General features: G+C 35.5%; 1 protein-coding gene across 4 annotated transcripts in view; it reads left to right on the top strand.

Moving 5' to 3' along the window:
* Nucleotides 1-21268, top strand: part of SYT14 (synaptotagmin 14) — a 183697-nt gene that overhangs the window by 123201 nt on the left and 39228 nt on the right. For all 4 annotated transcript variants that reach the window (XM_019714488.3, XM_019714489.3, XM_074322503.2 and 1 more), the window contains 2 exons: nt 2552-2823; nt 7744-8193. In XM_019714488.3, the coding sequence (XP_019570047.3) occupies nt 2552-2823; nt 7744-8193 (722 nt within the window). The remainder of the gene's footprint in view (nt 1-2551; nt 2824-7743; nt 8194-21268) is intronic.

The raw sequence follows: 21268 nt of genomic DNA, 5'->3' as shown, positions 1-21268 counted from the left end.
TGTTGAAGCTTCTTGCATCTATATTCATCAGAGATATTGGCCTGTAATTTCTTTTCATGTAGCATTCTTGTCTGGCTTTGGTATCAGCGTAATGCCAGCCTAGTAAAATGAATTTGGAAGTATTCCTTTCTCTTCTATTTTTTGTAAGAGTTTGAGAAGGATTGATATTAATTCTTCTTTAAGTGTTTGGTAGAATTCATCAGCTAGGCCCTCTGGTCCTGGACTTTTTATTTCTTGGGAGGTTTAAACTCCTTACTAGTAATGGGTCTGTTTGTTTAGATTTTCTGTTTCCTCCTGATTCGGTCTTGGTTATGTTTCTAGGAATTTGTCGATTTCTTCTACATGGTCTAGTGTGTTGGCATTTATTTGTTCATAGTAGGCTCTTACAATTCTTTGTATTTGTGGTATCAGTTGTAATAGCTCCTCTTTCATTTCTATTTATATTTGTTTGAGTCTTCTCTCTCTTTTCCTTTGTGAGTGGCATCTACTTTCCCATATAGACATGAACAGTGAAACTGACCCGATCGCCAGCTTTAATTTGATGGCTTCTGGTTAATCTAAGCTACTTATAGCAATCCCATTGCCCCTACCGGAGATGGGGTTAAAAATAGATGTGTGATTCAGTTTTGTCCAGAGAGGTCTGTGGGGTAGTATCTTGAGAGATTTCTGATAAAGATCACCTCTCTTAGAAAAATAAAGGAAAAGGTGGTATGCTGATTCCTAGAACCAGTACATTATGGAATTCTTAATTGACTTCATGTTACAGTAAATATTTATGTGTTACCATTCAGTATATAATTCAATAGATTAAATATTCATTTTTAATGGAGAGGAGGGTATTGATTTTAAAACTATCAGAGAATATATTTGGAAAAAACAGAAAATCCAACTATCAGTTGTTTGTTGCTGGGCATTTTTTTATTAGTGTTTGTTTGTTTGTTTGTTTGTTTTTAACGAGTGTGTATTTATTTGTCTCAGGCATCAAGAAGTTTGGAGACACGGTCCTAGTGATGTTTGAGATACCCATGCCCTTTCTATTTTCTCCTTCTGCATCCTTAGCTTTCATTTCCATGCTTGTTACTTTATGGTGAAAGATGGCTGCTGCACCTCCAGGCAGAGGGTAGGGAGAGGCCAGTGGACAAAGGGCATCCCAGTTGAGTCTGCCTACTTTTATCAGGAAAACAGAAGCTTTCCTGGAAGCTCCAGTCTGAAATCTGGGATATTGTGTTTTATTGGCTATTACTTGCAATGTATCTATTTAACCTCTCTTCTCAAATTTAGCTCCAACTATATTCAGTAACTTTTCTATTGTTTGCTTATGTTTTGTAAACTAAAGTTAGTATCTTAGACTCACTAAGGAAGACATTTAATTTTCTTTTGCCAAAATTAGGATTTCTGAGTGAATATGTAAATTTAGGTTAAGTTCCTACAAATTACTCTTTTTCATTTGAACCAGACATTGTGATAACTTTAAAATGAGTTTTATAGTCTTGTGTAGTTTTTCTATCTGAGGAAGAACAGAAGACCCATTGAACATTTGAACTAAACTCCATTATAAGAATTATAATACAAACTGCCTTTTTTCAGGGTCCCTTTTGAGAAAGGAGATTCATAGTCCATTAAAAGGAAAACTGAGCAGTGTTTAAATTTAATATCTGATATTGCATTCAGGCTTTCTCTACACAGACTTCGCTGTTCTTAAATTGTGTACTGAACTGTTCCCTTACATCCTCCTTCTGCCATCACCTCGGTCCTGGTCACAGACATGTTTATCTCAGTCATTGAGATAAATCGTTGTGGTAAAAATTCAAAGGATAATTTAAAAGTGAAAGAAAATGTGGTTTCGAGTTCACTGCTGGAGGTGGAAATGCCTGCTGTAGACAAGGTGGAGCCGCGCTTTAGAAGGAGTAGGATGCAGACCAGACTGGGGCAGGGAGTGACCTCCCGGGAATGGAGTGGGCATCGCATGGCACGCACGCAGCCTTCAGTCTTCGCTGATCGGTGGGGAGGAGGCCTTGATTCGCAGTACCCCTCATTTTAGGATTCTGGATCTAGGATAGATGTAGAAAAATAGTTCCTGGCATTGCTAAGCTGAATGCTAATGTAAGTTCACCTCAGTAATTGAAGAAAATAAATGAAGTTTTCATGTTTGTTTTACCTCCCGTATTTTTACTTACTGGGGCCTGAGAGGCCACAGATCATAAGGGAACAGGTGAAGTGTGTGTGCTTCAGGACATTTGGGAAGAAAGAACAGAATAAATATGGGCTTTCACTAATATTTACCACTCTCCCATTTTTATGGTAACAGAATCTCTCTTCATATATGACTTTTACTCTCCTGATCTTATTGTTCAGTAGGAGAGGAGTAGGAAACCAGATTAGTTTATTTCTGCATCTGAACCAGAGAAGAAGTAAACTCATGAGTCAATCTAGCAGTTACATTGCCACAGATTTTTAATCCCGTGTTTAAGAAGTTACTGACAGTTACTGTGGACTGTATTGCATGTCGAAGCTAATTGGAAACAGTGACCAGATTCTTCCTCATTATCAGGAAACTGCATTCAGAGAATGAGAAGAACACCCCCACTGGATGAATTGCAGCCACCACCGTATCAGGATGACAGTGGTTCTCCCCATCTCTCATGCACACCCTCAGAAATTGGGGACAGTAAATGTGAGTTTTCCCACTGCAGCAATAGCCCAAGATGCTCATACAACAAGTGCCCAAGTGAAGGAAGCACAGGTCATGAAATAGAAAGTTTTCATACTAAAGGATATGAAGAAGATGTGCCAAGTGACAGCACCGCAGTCCTGAGCCCGGAAGTAAGTACAAGCACACAGAATTTATTAATGAATGTTATTTGGAGGATAATAATCCTGTGCCTCAACTCTTGGTTAGGAGGGGGGAGGGGGGAGATAGAAGAGGGTGAAGGAAAAAGGAAAACTGGTTTCTGATCAATGCTAGTTTACCTATTTTCTTCATTTATTTCCTTCAATCATCAAATATATGGTGACGGAAGGAGATCTGACTTTGGGTGGTGAACACACAATGCAATATATAGATGATGTATCAGAGAATTGTACACTTGAAACTATATAATTTTCTTAACCAATGTCGCCCCAATAAATTTAATTTAAAAAAGAAGGTTTTATCACTCTCTTGTTCTTTCTGGTACCAGTTTCTATCCTAGATCTAATCTGTATCCAGCAGACTTATCAAGGGTGTCCCAACCATCTTTCAATTCCTCGCTAAAGGAAGATGGTACCCAAAACTGAGAGCAATACACAAGATATTAAAAAATTATCTTCCCCCAAGTGTCAGCCTCAAGATAGTTTTTTTCCAACATTTAATATAAAACACTGAAATTATTTACCTGTTTCTTTCATCTTGAGATTACTATTTATGTTTGTGTCTTTTAAAAAATTATTTTATTTTGGATGTTTTTACTATCGGGAGGCTTCCCCTTAATGCTTTACAAGTATTTCAAAATAACATTTTTGCATTTTCATATCATAGAATATGGAAGAGATAAGTCATGCTCAGTTTTACTAATGAAATTCGAATTCATAACATCATGCATTCAGAATGGTTGATTGGTTGTGTTTTAAGCTATTTCCTTTTTTGGAGCAAAAATGTGAAAATGACAACAAAAATAGGGCTGTTACACTTTTGAAGTATTTCCATGTTCTAAAAAGGATTTGTTCTAATCTTCCTATAATGATAAAAACTATAAAGTTAATCTAGAAGTTTTCATAAGGCAGTATTTACTTTTACTGTGTTTTAGATTGCAAGTTTTTACAACTTTTGTCCCAGGCAGCATTTTGTAAAACTAGTGTGTTAGGGTTTTTACCAGGTGAATTTTCATCTGCTGCCGAAATTCAATAATGGAGGGAGAGCTGTGAATAGAATTTTCTTAATTTTTAATTTATCTTACATCATTTCTAAAAATACTTATTATCTGTCACTACTTTTCTACTGCTTCTAGTATTATAGTATCTAACTTAGAAGAAAATTCTACATTGGTATTTTAAGTTTAATACATCAGTATTTCATGATTTTTCACAAAGAATATTTATCTTGTGTTTTATATCTGAATACACTTGAGGCAGCTGTTTTGTAGGATTGCAGACTGTGTAGATTGTTAACGAGTTAATGGTGAAGCCTGGAGTTTGGAATTAACAACAATAATACCTATCACCAATTGTGGCAGAAATTTTGCTGTGAATTCATTTAATGCATAACTCATTTAATTCTGACAACCTCATCTTCAGGAAGTTATTATTTCTATTTTACAAATGAAATCATTACGATTCAGAGAGTTAAGCAATTTGCCCAAAGTGTAAGCAGTCCTTAAAAACTTTAATTCGAACCCATGTGTGCCTGACTGCAAAACAGTGCTCGTAACAGCTGTATTATATTGCCTCTCTTAACCTAAATTGTGTGGGAAATTCCAGGTACACCACCAGGCAAGCTATCCCAGAGCACTCACAGACCAAATTAAGATGCTCAGATTCCACTTCTGTGTGTGTGTGTGTGTGTGTGTGTGTGTGTGTGTGTTTGCGTTTGCGCGCGTGCACGCACATGTGCATGTTTTAATCTAGCTCAAATAAAAAGCAAGAAGTACGAGGATCATGATGAGGGAGGTTAACACTTAGGACAGGATGCCGAGAGGGACAGGTGGCAGGACCACACTATGTGAATGCGCAGCCATATGTCCCGTCTCACTCTGTGGAACGTCTCACTGTTCCATCCGTGTTACCCAGTTACAGTGAGGTAGTAACAAGGACAAGAGTTGAGATTTGAACCAAGGTGCCAAGGGCCAAAAACACATAAGTTGTTTTATGGGAGAGATGCAGGGGCAAGTACTGCTGGTCACCAGTGAAACTTGCCAGTTAGCCTACGAAATAAACATAGGTTTTATCTGCATTTCTTAAATAGATCACATGGGTGATAGAGCTGTCAGCCCAGAGGTGACATCATGGCTTGGGCTTTTCATCGGTAATACTCATTTCTTCTATCATATTTTCTATTCCGTCTATCTTTATCCTATCTTACAAGTTATTAACTATCTATATTTTACTATCTATATTTAACACATCTTCAGAATTCTGCCTGTGTCTCTCAAGTTACTTCCTTATTCATTATCTATAGCTAACACAGCCTGTGAGTTTTGCCCACATTTCAGAAGCTGCTAACTTGCTATTTGTGTTAACAATACTTACGAGTTTCCTCTACCCTACTTGGTTTTGTGTCTTTTATAGCAGCACTGAATGTATTCAAACAATAGAACAAATGCCCATTACATAAATATTTAGATTCCAATAGCGTGTGTTAGCATACAATTCACTCGTGTGTTTTTTCAAGTTTATTTTGCTTCCCACCATTCCTTTAATACACATTGGTCAAACACAAAATTCTTACTTCTGTCTTGGTTTCATTCAGTGTGTAGCTATCTTAGGGCCTATCCACGTGCACTGTTGAACTGGGACAGGAGTTGAGGGTCCAGAAGAGCTCCCTGGCAAGGAGATCATAAACTCCATTGATGACCTGTTGCTAGCTGAAGAATGGTCAAAACTTTGATTAACACACTTTGAAAAGAAGGATTATTTTCTAATTGCCTATTTGAAGAATACAAATATTAGCTCAGTCTCCAAAGTTCCCACTCTTTTAACCCTCGGTTTCACGAGAATTGTCAGAATGCCCAGAAAAAAGAAAAAAGAAAAAAAAAAGGTGCCAAGAGAAAATTCAGAAATAGCTATCTACAACCTTATAAAAAATGTTATTGCCTTGAAAATCTTAGCTGTTGTGACACTATTTTAGAAAATATTTAATTGAAAAATCAAAGTCATGTAATTAATCATCTTTAATTACCATTATGAGTGGCATGCATTAACACATTTTGCTCCAACTGTAAATTTTTTTACAGAGTAAGACTACATTTACCTTGATTCAATCGTATTGCATAAAAGAAACCCAATTCTTTTATGAGACTTTGTTTCTTCTCCCGAGTATTGTTCTTCATTTGTCATCTTTTTTTTTTTTCATACATGTTATTAAGTGGGTCACTGAAGGTAGACATGTAAGATTTATAAGGTCGGACTTGGGTCTTTTTGATTCTTTGCTGCATCTCTCCCACTTAAATTAGGACGTGGCACACAGGAGGTGTAATAGTTAGGGAACGTGTTAAGCTGCTATAACAAGGAATCTAGTGCAATGGCTAAAAACCACAGAAGATTACTTGTCTTTCACTAACAACAGTCCAGGGTGAGTAGGTGCTTTTGCTCTGCAGTATCATTCAGGGGCCTAGTTCCTTCTTTTTTGTCACTCCGCCATACCCTAGGTGTTGCTGTAATATACATGGTCCATGCTGACCCATACATCCCATATGTGTAGCTGCTCTTCCGTGGGAAGAGCAAGAGAGAGAGTGAAGGGCAAGTAATTTCTTTATAAACCTGATCTGGACGTTTCATACATAACTTCCATTTGCCTCCCATTGGCCAAAGCTGAGTCTCATGGTCATATCAGCTATAAGGAAAGTTTTGAAGTGTCATCTCCTGCGAAACAGTGTGTTTCTGGCTATAACTCGAGTAGTTCTTTTGAGAAATACAAGAAGAGATGCCTGGGCGTCAGTAGTAGTAACTACTAGTAGGCACTGAGTAAAGTTAAGAAAATTTTAGTAAATTATAAAATTGGTCCACATTGGAAAAATGAAAAGCATTTAAGATTTATTAAAATACTTGAAGGAGCAAGTGGTGTAGTTGAAAGGTCAGAGGTCAAGGTTTGGCACTGTCAATAACTAGCCTAAACTCCTGTTGCATTCCAGATAGTTACATTGGCAGGAATTTGAGACAATTCCAGGGGAAATGGGTACAATTCCTTTTAATCTCATAATTAAAATGAACAGATTTGGTCTTTCTTGAACTTTTGAAATGTGTCTTCTTCTGCCATTTTCAACAGTAATTCATATTAAAAATAATATGTAGTTTACATTTTGATGTAAAATATGTTTTGGGAAATAAATATTGGGCTGCAAATATTTTTGAGGCTTTGTATTTATACTTTCATATTTCACATTTCCATTGATTTTCAAACCTAAATGTGTTTACATTCTATTATAGGTGGGGATGTTTTAGAACACACTCTGAAAATGGAACCAATTTTCTCAGTAGCATTATACATTTACGTTCTGTTTCTCCCCAGCTTAATATTGAGCTGTCAGTTGCATTGTTTATAATGTTGAAAATAAAATTTAGTAGTTTCCTACAAAGGAACAGAGATACACTTTGAAGTACGTATATATTTTCGATTCTCATTGTAAAAGCATACATCCAACTTTCTCAAAATTGTGATGGTGTGTTCACCACCCAGAGTCAGTTCTCCTTCCATGCAATACACAGATGATGTGTTATAGAATTGTACACTGGAAATCTATATAATTTTACCAACCAATGTCAGCCCAATAAATTTAATAAAAAATTTTTTAAAGGGAAAATAATTGTGATCGTGAATATTAAATTCTGTGTCTTAATGATATGTTTTTGAATTTAACTTACAACTTATACTACTCTGGCCCTATAGGGTAGCTTTTGATTGTAGTTGACTGTTAATATTATTACTTTCTTTGTGGTAGCAAATCAAAACAGTTTTCACATCCTCCTCCTAAAAAAATATCAGGTATTTATTTACATGATAGATTAAATAATAGCGTTGAAAACAGAACATCTTTAAATTTGTTTTTTCAGGACATATCAGCTCAAGGATCATCGTCACAGCTTCCTAAACCTTTTGATCCTGAGCCAGAAGCTAAATACGGCACCCTGGATGTGACTTTTGACTATGACTCACAAGAACAGAAGCTTCTGGTAACAGTGACAGCTGTCACAGATATCCCAACATATAACAGGACAGGTGGCAACTCATGGCAAGTACACCTTGTTCTTCTACCTATAAAGAAACAGAGAGCAAAAACCAGCATCCAGAGAGGACCATGCCCTGTCTTCACAGAAACATTCAAATTTAATCATGTTGAATCTGAGATGATTGGAAATTATGCAGTTCGGTTTAGACTGTATGGTGTACATCGCATGAAAAAAGAAAAGATTGTGGGGGAAAAGATTTTTTATTTAACAAAATTGAATCTTCAAGGGAAAATGTCATTACCTGTGATATTGGAACCTTCTTACAATCATTCTGTGAGTATCTGATCAAATAGCCTGAATACAGTTTAAGTTCATGGTATATAATGCACAATTGAAAAAATCTACGCTAAACCCGACAACTTTTTCAATCTATTTTTCACATAGTAATTATACCTTTACAACATTTCTAAGTCCTGCATAGGTAGGTACAATTTTTTTCTCATCTATGAAAGTGACCCTTGAAGATTATGTATGATTTTTAGGTTGGTGCAAAAGTAATTGCGGTTTAAAAGGTTAAAAATTGCATAAACCACATTTGCTTTTGCACCAACCTAATATTTTATGTATTTTATTTTATCCTTTAGAGTCTAGCCCAGTGTTTTAAACATTTGCTTTTTGCTAAACGTTTATTAGGTGGCTGATTATGACACCATCTGAACTTCTTACAGAATTTATTTTCTTTCCAGGTTAAAATTAGGTGATACATTAAGAACTGTCTATCTCCGTGTCTGCTTTGGTATACTGCCAAAATTATTTGCCCTTATAGAATATGCACTGCTGCCTAGGTTAGATTATCTTTCCAGAACTGCTATGAAATTATTTTTAAAGCTTAAAAAAAAATGGCTTCTTTTCACCCCTTTGAATAAAGATTTTGTAGTATTTCTGGGAGAATACTTAAGTTGAGTACGATGGTCTGTTCTCCCTTTTCTCTTTTTTCCTCCAGGTTCTAATCACATACAAGTCTCTCTCACCATATTTTTAACTAAATTCCCACAAGCCATTATGGTTCACAGGAGAGCTGTACTGTTTATTTAAACCAGGGAGATACATTATGCCACACAGTTATTTAGATTATGAGAAAATCTGTGATACACTGTAAATGTAAATTATGAAAAATTATATTTACTCCATTCTGTTATACTGACTAAAGACATTTTTATAATATAAACGCAGATTTTAGAATAGATTTCTATTTTTAAATAATGATATCATATTTTAGGGTTGTTTTAAGTTTTTAAATGTGTAAGCTTAAGTCCAAGGTTAGTCTCATTGAATTCATACCACGCAGCATTTGATCTTACAGGCCCTTCATTCACAATAGAACCGTCCCATTTTAGCTAATGATCACTCAGACCAAATAATCAGAAAGTTTATAAATTATATTAAGAATGGCAGAGTATTCAATTTGGCTTTTTCCACTGAAAAATTGCCTGCACCTTTTCTTTCCTCTGATAAACTACTGATAATTGTTTTAAAAAAGCATTTCCAAAAAATGTCAGTTCTGAAATTGATACCAAGTTGTCAATTTTCCCAATAAAAGCTAAACATTATCCTACACACCCATAGGGATGTACTATGTTTACTGTCACCTTTTAGTTTTTAATTTTTAAAGGTTGGAAGTGTTTGGGGCAGATAACTTGTCTCTTTAGTTGCATAGGTCCATATGTCTGAAGAATTTTGCACAGAAGTTGTGCTTAATGGATTGTATCAAGAGCTATATCCTCATCGGGTTTAGATGATTTAGGTAAGATTTTGGACTTCAAGGTGATGAGATTTAGATGCAAGTGTTGGGACTTTTTACTTTGAACTGATAATGTAATAGGATGCGACTTCTAGGAACCTTGGGCTGGGGTGAATAATGTTTTACATGTGGGATGTGGGTGAACCATGGTAACCAGGGGGCAGACTGTGGTGGACGGAATTCTAAGATGGCCCCCTTGACTGTCATTCCCTGGTATTACTCCTGTGATTATGTCATGTCACATGGCAAAGGGATTTTGAAGATGTAGTAATTAAGATAATGTATTTTCTGGGTGGACCTAACATAACCCAATTAGGTGAACCCTTTAAAAGCAAAGAGTTTTCTCTGATTGGTAGCAGAAAAAATAGATTTAAAGCGTGAGAGGAATTCAACATGAAGTTCTCTGGTGCCGAGTTGGAGGGGTCCATGGTAGAGGGCCTGGGAGCAGCCTCTAGCAGCTACGAGGGAGGCCTCTAAGCGCTGGCCAACAGCCAGCAAGAATGTAGGAACCTCAGTCCTACAACTGCAAGGAACTGAATTTGGACAACACCTGAATGAACTTGGAAGACGATTCTTCCCCAGAGCCTCTAGACAGGAGCCCAGCGGAGCCAAAATCTTGATCACAGCCGTATGAGATCCTTAGCAGAGAACCAAGTTAAACCCCCCAGACTTCAGTCCTACAGAAACCATGAGATAATTAATGGGTGTTTTAAAAGCTACTAGTGGTAACTTGTTACACATCAATAGAAAACTAACATAGCCCAGAGGGCCTAAAATATTATGATCTAGCTCTTTACAGAAAAAATTTGCTGACCTCTCCTCTAGAAAACTAGAAATTGAATATCAGATGTGCAAACCACTTCTTTGAGGTGAATACTCATATAGTCAGATAACATTCTGTAAGTTTCCTTTCAGATGGCGGAATGTTCTTTACCAATTCGTGAAGTCTTCAGCAAATACCTTTATAAAACTGTATAAACAACTCATGAGCTACCCCCTGCCTGCAACTTACTTACACCTCTTTTATTCTTCTCCATGGCTGCTTCCTCAGCACAGATGTATTAATTTAGAGAAGTGTCGTTTACTTAGAAAACAACCTCTCTGTGAGGAAGGAATATTTATGTAAAGTTAAATTATTTAAATTGAGTCGTCAACATGTTCAGATGAACCTGATTATTTTAAATTCTTACTAAGTTCTGTACAACAATATCCCTTGTTAGGTACCAGTATCTTTAAAATAGCCTTATTAGGAATCTCTTAGGACCTGGAATCAAATAAGTATGCAACTCAAGGCAATTAAATAGGAACCCATCAGGAATCATTGTATTTTTAAATAATAATTAATTAGGGACATATATGCTTATGTAATTTCTCATTCAAGAGTATAATGACACAACCTCCTAAAAGTGATCAGGCTTCCTCAAGACTTAATGTAATGATCTTCTTTTAGTTACTTGTAATTTCAGCCTTTAATTTCTGAAATCCTTGTGTCTCAAAAATAATCTCTCTTTATCTTAATGGATTGAATTAATTTAGTTTGGTAGTTGTACTATTACTTTTATTTTTAAGAGAGGTAAATTATTGCTTTTATCTATAATTGAAATCTGTATCCCTCTAAAAATCATACTTTAGGCTATATTATTAGCAAATACTTTTACAAACTTAGCTTCACCTATTCACTATAATTCACATACTACCATTATCAATAAAATATACATTTTCAAAATGTAGATAAAGCATTTTAAAATAAATACTTTATGGTAAACTAATGATCACAGTTAAAAATTACTACAAGGAAGGGAAAGCTGCGTGTGTGCAATTCAGTTCCCTAGACAACAGTAATATCAGTCATGACTCACTTTAGTATAAAACTAAATGGTTACAGACCTATTTAGAGACAGTTATTCAAAAAGAAATTAAGTGAGCATGCAGATGTTATTAGCAGAGATGAATAACTAGTCTCACAAGAAGAATTGTTATTAGATAAATCTTTCAGTGAAAGGGAGAAGCTAAATTAGAGCATAAGAGGAAGTTTTTGTTTAAATGAGATTCATAGATCGCAAGATAAAAAAGTCAACTTTAAATGTTTTAAGTGTGAAGACATTTTGAAAATGTGGGGAAATTGAGTGGGAAAACTGAAATTTTTCTGACTAGAACTGTTTTTTGTTTTGTTTTTTTTTTAATATTTAGTGTAAGGAATAAAAAACATCAAGCAACTCACTGGGATTCACTTAGTTGACCTATCCAAGTGCTAATCTGTAAACTACCAAGGGTTACCCTATACTTCATTCTTGTTTAGTGTGCATTATTTTTTCAAAAATAAACCAGAAAATTAAAGAAGAAGTTTCAAGTACAGGTATTATTTTCCTCTTCTGCTATATTTTATTTCATGCAATTAACTTTTCCAAGATACTGATCTCAGTTGGTTGTAATACTAATGAGAGAGATGAACAAAAATTTTGTGGAAAGAGTACTATTTGATCATTTTAGACTGGAGTAAGGATTGTGACACGTTGATTTGAGTCCAAATGAACAGCATATTCTATAATTAAGGACACACTAAAATGCAGTAAATAGAGCAAGAAGGGATAAAATAGTATTCTTTACAGAAACATCATGGGGGGAAATATATAACATTCAAATTCTAAACATTGATCACTATTTAAAAATGATTCCTTTGGAGGATCTAAGGATGGTGACTATCCTGAATACATGCCCTTATTACCAACAGCTGTGAAATTATATGTGTTCTACTTCAAAGAAGCACTTTATTACATTACCGTGAACAATTATTTTTCTCCTGGATTGTTTCACAGTAATAGAATAGTTTTATTTGTATCCACTGTGCTTCTTGTTTATTATCTTGCCATTTGGTGGATGGATAATAATTAATGAAGGATAACATTGAATGCGGTTGTTCTTTTGTATCCTTTACGAAAAAGACAAATAGCAAAGAGAAGCAACATTGTATCTTTTCTTGTTATTTTCCCCATCGTGTTAATATTAAATAGCAAGACAGTATCCACTGGGCAAATGTGTTTCAAAACCCAAATCCTTAATACCAGAATTTTCACATTTAAAGTTTTGAAAGATAATTTAAAATAGTAGATTCTTCACTGAAAAATTATTTAAGTAGTGCTAGTTTTGAAAAATGGTAGATATATAATGTATTTCATCAGAATATATTTTCTAAACCAACCAATAGTAATGATATTGCTTATAGTCTTTCCATCTGAATTAATAATTTCGAGGATATTTCTTCCAAAAGAATTGTGGTTATATCTGCTGACATTTATTTTAAGGTTGGTAGGGTTTAATGCAACTTTTACAAAGTAATGCCAATTTATACATGCAGTGAGAATTTGAAGAGAGCTGATAAATACTAATTACAAATTTTTTTTCTTTAAATAACTTGAAATTTAATTTAGAAAAGAAGAAGCTTTATACTTGAAGCATTTATGTTTTTATGGTAGACTGTGAGCTTAAGAAATACTGAAAACAGAGCATTGTAAATAGGTAAGATCTAGCCTATAAACAAGGAGAAGCCTAGGACAAGGAAATTTAATTTTAAAGAATTGAAGTTGAAGGAAATCTTTTATTAGTGGGTTTTCAGACTCAGCATCGCATTTGTTCTATGGATGCTGTAGGAACATGTAATGAGCCAGTAAAAAATATCTATTTGAAAGTTACCTTTTATTTTACTTTATTCAAGGCAAAGAATAATTTTGGTCATAAAATGTGTGTATATGATAACCCTGTATATAAATTCCTGATGCTGTTTATATTAAGTAGATAGATTTCAGTGATTTTTATCACTGAAAATGAGCATAGCCCTGCAAATACTCATTCACTGCCAGGAGCTCCTGTTCTAGCTAAAGAGCGTTTTTAGGTGTTGAGCATACAAAGATACTGAAAAGGCTGACTCTCCATAGAACACATATTAGCAATTGGGATAATAATGCCACCTGACCTGAGTACATCAGGTCCTCAAATAATGTCGTATCATTCAGCGTCGTTTTGTTATAACATTGATGAGATGCTACAGGAACTTAACTCCTGTTTATATCAATTAAGCAACGGTAAAATTGGTTTCATTGTTATACATCATTTTGCTTAAAGTCGCATAACCTTCCAATGACAGTAAGTGAGGACTTACTGCATTTCACGAAGTTGTGATGATTAAATGTAATGAGGTATGTGAAACTCTTTGTAGAATAGAAATATTAGTTGTTAACCTGAAATAAAATAGGTATCCTTAGTTTAATTTGAATTATTCTACCATAATTTATTGTTTTATAGTATAAAGATATTTTCTGGTCTTACAAAAAAAAAAAAAGACTTTTGTCTTTCCCTTATCTCATTGAATTGTTAACATAGGCTATATCTTACCTGTATCCAATGTTCTTTTTATAGTCTTTCACTTTTGGACAACTGATGCTTAGAATGGTACTAATTACATTTTTTTCTAGTAGAAAAGCTAGATGAGCTAATGGAAACTGAAGACTTACTAAGCTTGGTGCACATAGTTTTTAAATTATCTAATGAATAATAAAATTACATGATTTATATAGTCAATGTTATATATCTTACTATTTACATGAAAAAAGTGAGCTACTTGAACTTGAATGTAGATCCTTTTTAAAGGAATAAGACACCATGTAGGTCATGGAAAACAGCACGTATTATTATAAGTACATTTTTCATATTAGACAGTTTATTTTGAGGGGTATATTTTCCCTTGAAATGAGAGCTGACATTGTCCCTTAAGTCAGGTTCAAGTTATAAAAGTGGTTTCTTTATACCAACTCGTTTGTGATTTGTCATAACAGAGTCAGTAATTACAAGATAGTGGACGTCTACTGTTTTTAATGCCGAAATTATTAGGCTTTGAAGACCAAGCTTATATTTGCATTTAGAAGAGTTGGTGTAGCATTGAGACGGGGAGCAGGGAGGCTCTGCAGTCCCTGCTCCCACATCTTCGTTCCCTGCTTTTTTTTAGCTGTGTGTTCTTGGGTGCATAATCAACCTCTCTGTTCCTCATTTTCTTCCTTTGTTAAAGGGGATGAGAACAATAATAGCTGCGTCATAAAATTTTTGTGAGGATTAAAGGATATAATCCATGTAAATGATTTAGAACCTCTCTGGCAAAGTAGGAAGTTGGTAAATGTTAACTAATGTTGTTTATTTGGTCTTATTCATGTGCGAATAGATTTAGTGTTCTAAAGTTATCTTAGTTAGGTGCTAGTCCATGTGTTTTTCAAGTTTCAAAATTAGAAGGAGCATAGCAGTTGGAAAAGAAGAGCAAAAGTATTTAGTCCAACAACGCAAACTGTTCATTCCAACAATACAAGCAGCTAGTAAAATAACTTGTTTCAGGAACTAAATATAATTCAGGCCTTGAATATTTTAAAGATATAACGTCTTAGAAATATATTTAAGTAATGATGAAGAAATCTGAATTATAAATAGTCTGTAAGTAAGTGCAGTTTTATTATTTTCAGGCATAGAGAGTAACTCATATTATGTTAGTAAAATATATCAGACAGCACAGGCTAAATTAATCTGAGACGACAAACCCTGAAACTTTCAGTGGCTTGTAAACAGCAAAGGTTTCTTTCTAACCTGTGCTGCATGTCGTCTTCACTCTGGGATTCAGACGGATAGGGGAGGTTCTTTCTGAAATGTTGCTGGTCGTCAGAGGATACAGCAAACTAATCCTTGTCGCTTAAGTTCCTGCCCAAAATTGACATCTGCCAGTTCCACTGACATTTCAGTGACTATAGCAAGGATTGGCAAACTTTTTCTATACAGTGCCAGGGTTAATTTTTTTAGGCTTTGCAAGCCACTGGTTTCCATCGCATATTCTTTTGTGGTTATTGTTTTAGTTCCATTTTATAAAATATAAAACCATACTTAACTGTTTAAAAAAAATAGCCCACAAGTAACATACAGTTTGAGTGTGTAGTTTGCTGATTTCTGGTCTAAAGCAAGTCATGTGGTATCTACATGAGGGGCAGTGAATAATTTTGAACAGTATCCTATACAAAGAATTGCTAAGACTAATGTTATCTGTAGATTAGCATTTGTAATTTACATATCAGTAGTTTGTAAATAAAGTTTTGCTTTCGTGGTATAATAACTTGCTCTCTTGGAGCAAACATTCTCTTTTAAATCATATTTAAGTAACAAACGTGCATAGCAAAGTCTTTTCTTAAGACAGCCTTGTCCAATTATCACAATTCCCGAATCCAGGTTCTTAATTAATAAAAATACTATTGCACTTGAAAACTTAAATATATGACAAGTCTTAGTATGTATTAAACAAGTTTGCCTAAAGTGGCATTACCAGTAAAAGATACAAAGAATGGTTTGTTTATCCTTAACGGTTAAAGATAGTGGACTAATCACATACATTTATTTCCTCTTCTTCTTGCAACCGCCACTAAAATCATGGTATCATAGTTTATAAAAATAAATTCATATACACGAGGTCAGACAATTAAGTTCGTGAACTTGTTGCAATGATGTTGCTAACCTTTTTTGACATCAGAGGGATTATTCATTATGAATTTGGACCAACTAGAAAAACAGTTAGCCAAGTTTACTATTTGGAAGAGCTGAGATGGGCTGCATGAAAAAGTTAGACGACCTGAACTTTTCACCAACAATTCATAGCTCTTGTATCACGACAGTGCACCAGCTCACACAGCACTGTCTGTGAGGGAGTTTTTAGCCAGTAAACAAATAACTGTATTGGAACACCCTCCTTACTCCCCTGATCTGGCCCCCGATGACTTCTTTCTTTACCCAAAGATAAAGGAAATGTTGAAAGGAAGACATTTTGATGACATTCAGGACATCAAGGGTAATAGGACTACAGCTCTGATAGCCATTCCAGAAAAATTCCAAAATTGCTTTGAAGGGTGGACAAGGTGCTGGTGTCGGTGCATAGCTTCCCAAGGGGAGTGCTTCGAAGGTGACCATAGTGATACTCAGCAATGAGGTAGGTAGCACTTTTTCTAGGGTGAGTTCACAAGCTTAATTGTCAGACTGCGTATGTACACATTCACGTTTATACCCACAAGGTCAAGCAGAACTGGAATGAGGGCATTAGCAGATGTGAGAGGTCAGTCTCTGGAAGACTGTGTGGATGGATGGTGCAGCTGATTAAGCAGAATAATGAAAAGTGCATATAGAAGACGGAGAGAGCGACTTCCATCCGCAGAACCATATATACTTCTGAGTACAGTGGATGGTGGATAGGCTGAGTCCGGGTTAGAAGTAAGAGTCACTAACAGCCTATAAAATACGCTGTTATGTCTCCTTCTAGCATGAAGAGTAGTGGCAGGCTTGTGACTAGACCTTGGCCAGTAAATATCACAGGTTTCTTCTCTGGAAAAACAGTGATTCCGAGCAAAGACCACCTCATACTGATACTTAGGGTTCCGCAAGGAAAGTCCCTGGTCTCCATCTAATCACATGTATGCTGATCAGAGAACAAACTGTGTTTACAAGTGTAGGGTTTTGGGTCAGCTTTTCAGTAATGCATTCTTAAATATGAACAGGTAGTCATGGATCAGGAGACATTAGTGGAAAATCTCCCATGGGGGGAGAAAAACTCAGGGTAAACAAACATTTTTAAAAAAATTACCCTCCAGGAAGAGTATATAAAGCAAAGATGAGAAGAAAATTAAAAACTAATTGTAATTAGTTACTTTCAGGAAGAGTTCATGAGATATTACATACAATTTTTTAAAGTACTCTGAAAAAGAGACAATCGTAGAAGAAAGTGCATTTGTAAATTACAAATATGATTGCCAAAATAAAGCAAATAGAAGAGTCAGAGCACGGACTGGCAAACTGGCCCATGGGCCTGATCCAGCTCACCACCTGTTTTTGTAAATAAAGTTTTATTGCAACAGAGCCATGTCCATTTGTTTACATATTGTCTATGGCTGCTTTTGTACTATAGCAGCAGAGCAAAGTTGTGATGACAAGATCATATGGCTCATGAAGCCAGAACTATGTCTGTCTGGCCCTTTACAGATAAAAACCTGCTGACCCCTTAGTTACCGTGTTCCCCTGAAAATAAGACCTAACCAGAAAATAAGCCCTAGCATGATTTTTCAAGATTATCCCCTGAACATAAGCCCTAATGTGTCTTTTGGAGCAAAAATTAATATAAGACCCAGTCTTATTTTGGGGGAAACATGGTAGAAGACAGAAATGAGAAAAATCTGAAATAGAAAAGAAATAGATGGAAAGACCAAAAAAACAGAGTAGAGACTTAGACAACCTAGGAGGATTTGCTATATGACTAAAAGGTGATTCATAAAGAAAACAGAAGGAAGGAAGTTGTATTAAAATACAAAACAAACAAAATAAAACCCAAAGCTAAAAGGTTTGTCTCCATATAAAGGACCTGAACAATAAATGAAAAAGTCCAGACTTAGATGCATCAGAACACCAAGGGTAGAGAGAAGATCCTCAAAGGTCCCAAGTAACATAACAATGAATGAGGATCAGAATAGCCTCAGAATTCTCAACTACAAAGTGAGATGCTCGAAAACAGTGAAGCTAAGGCTTCAGAATTGCAAGAGTGAAGTTAATTTCACTATATTAAGTGTTTTATATGTATTATCTCCTTAAATCCTCATTACATCCCTATTATGGGTGTAACTATTTATCCCCATTTTGCAGATGAGAAAATTGCCCTTTAAGTCACTGTGTTACATTTGGTGGCTTGGCAATCTGTAAGTATTCCCAGACCTTTCTAGTTTCTTTCCTGAACTTCAGAGGAGTACATTTCCCAGATTCCCTAGAGCTCAGAATGCTAATCAGGTTCCACCAATTAAATGCATTCATGCATGATTTACAAGGTGAAAGTGAGGCAGAAGCCATCTTCGTTCTGCTTCAGGGCAGGCAAGTCCAAGAAAAGATGTCCCCCCTCCAAAAACATTCTAATAGCTAGTTTTCAGCTTCATGGATGCAGAGATCATTGCAATGGCAGTGATAACTTCCGGATCCTTTGATCAAACTAAAATAATTATGTTTTTTTTTTTAACTCGTATCTCCCCATCTTCTTGGTAAATATAGTACCGCGTTTCCCCAAAAATAAGACCTAGCTGGACCATCAACTCTAATGCATCTTTTGGAGCAAAAAAATAATATAAAACGCGGTATTGTATTATACCTGGTATTTATATTACATTATACCGGTCTTATATTAAAATAAGACGAGGTCTTATATTAATTTTTGCTCCAAAAGACGCATTAGAGCTGATGTTCTGGCTAGGTCTTATTTTGGGGGAAACACGGTAGCGCCTTTGGTGGGTCAGTTTTCCGTGTTCTAGGAGTCATGCCTGCAGACCCAGCCGAAATAGACCCTGCTTCTCCAACTCTCCCCACAATTTTGTAAGCACCTGATTTCAGAATTAAATCTCTTCCTTCTACCTAAAGTGATTTCATTTCGGTTTCCTTCACTGAACCCTGACTGACACAGCTCACAGTCAAGTTTCAGTGTTCACAGGGGAATGAGAGATCTGAGATTTTTCAGATATTTAAATTTATAGCTAGGCAGTCCATGCTATACCAGGATACTGTCAGTTATCACTAGGGTTTGAGTCTAGCAAAATAATTTAACATAATTTCTGAGAATAATTCCATCAGTAAAAGATGAAAAGGAAAAGCAACATTTATTTACTTTATTCTACTGGAATAGTGCGTCCTTGTGCTGGGTACAATTTTAAGCACTTGAGGTATATTAACCCACTTAATCCTCACAATGACCTCTGATAATGGGTACTGCTAACCTTAATTTATAGCTGAGAAAGAAAGTAGAAAGGTTAACTGAGCTGCCCAGGGTCACACACTTAGTAGGTTGCAGAGTAGGGGTTTAAATCCATCTGTCCCGCAGTCTGTACTTCTAGCTCTTCTGCACTTTGTCGTTACATCTCAGCTGACGAAATTTGACCTAAAAGAGGGTTGGATTTGTCTAGGAATGTTGATAGGACCAACTTTAAAGTATGAACATGACTTTACTCCCATGTAATTTGTTTTTATTAGATATAAAAATCTCAGAAGCTCTAAAATGTCAAGATTGTGATTTTTTTAAGAAGAAAATACAATGTAGAATAGATCCAGAAATGAAAGCCTAAAAGTACTTTTTCGTAATCAACATTGGTATCCTGCTGAGAATATATCATAACCAAAATAATTTCACAAAAAAGTGCTGGATTTCCTCTTTGTTGTTCTGAACCATTTCTTTTTAAATTTTGGTTGTTTTGGAACTGTTTGGAACTGTTACATTTCTTGAGTGTTTCTTATCATTTCCTTCTGTATCTTTTATGATTCTGACCCCTAGAATGTATCCTGAAATATGTTAACTCATTAATAATCCTAAAATCTCACTGCTCAGGTTAATTTAACAATTTATTAAACTGTGTTGATTACATATATAAAAGTAGAGGCATTTGATGATGTTATGTTCCTTAGTGAATGGAGTTCTAAGAACAGGGGTTTGAATGTTTAAAATGGGAAAGTGTGTTTTTACTGGTAGTCCTCCCCCTGCCACACTCACTTAATGAATATGTTGTTGTGTTTTGATATTTATTTATAAGTCAAAAATTCATTTACAAGTCAGTGTTTGGATAGTGTTTGGAAGTTTGGGTTGAGCCTAATATCAATTACAAAAGCACCAAAGAGCCTAGAGGGAACTTAAGCACCACTTAGCCTCCATTTCCATTGGGTAATAAGATCGGTATATTTCCCAGCCCTACCCTCACTCCCATGGCAGTGGCTCTAGCATTCTAGAAATGGGGATCTCAGGGAGCCGATAAGGAGACCCTCCATTGAGGAATCCGGCCGAGGAGGCAGCAGTGTAAGTGTGGCTGCACTGCTGACAGCCCCAGTGAAGGCCCACAGCAGACTTCCTCTTAGATTCCATTGGCCAGGATTTGGTCACGTGCCCACGGCAGGAGAGACTAGAAATGTAAGTGCCTGGCATTTTAGTCTCCAGAGAGGAGAGCTTTTCCAGTAAGACAGGGATTGGGAATGGCTGTTGAGGGGCAACCAGTGGTCATCACTGTGGTTTTACCAGAGATTTTGGTAGCAGGCTTCAAGTTTCTATGTTCATGAGTTCACATTTATGCTTTTAATATAAACAATTTTTTTTAAAAAAATACACATGAAATGAATGATTTTTCCTTTAAATTTCTCCCCTCTTTTCAAGTATACAGTATTTTATATTAAAAACCAGATTATCAGATCCTGTATATGACCATTAATTATTTTCAAGGTCGATTTATAAATGTAATCCCTTCACTGGTGAACAGCTGTCTTATAGAGTTAAAGCAAACAAAAGTTTACAATTCATATGTAGTATTTCTTTTTCCCTTCTTTCTAATCTGTTTTTATGTTCTTTTAATAAGAACTCGGACTTTTTTACTTTTGAGTTTATTTGTTTCATATTTTTGTATACATATTAGAAATGCCACTCCAAAAAACAAATATTTAAAATGCAAAGTTAAAAGCTCAAATGTTTGTTCTGAAAAAGATCCACTACCTAACCCTCTTCTCTGCTACGGTTTAAAAGCAGAATTTCTCAGT

The sequence above is a fragment of the Rhinolophus sinicus genome, chromosome 11 (genome assembly GCF_057876585.1).
Source record: "Rhinolophus sinicus isolate RSI-liver-muscle chromosome 11, RSI-T2T, whole genome shotgun sequence".
Taxonomy (NCBI): domain Eukaryota; kingdom Metazoa; phylum Chordata; class Mammalia; order Chiroptera; family Rhinolophidae; genus Rhinolophus; species Rhinolophus sinicus.
This window is presented reverse-complemented; position numbering and strand designations above follow the sequence as displayed.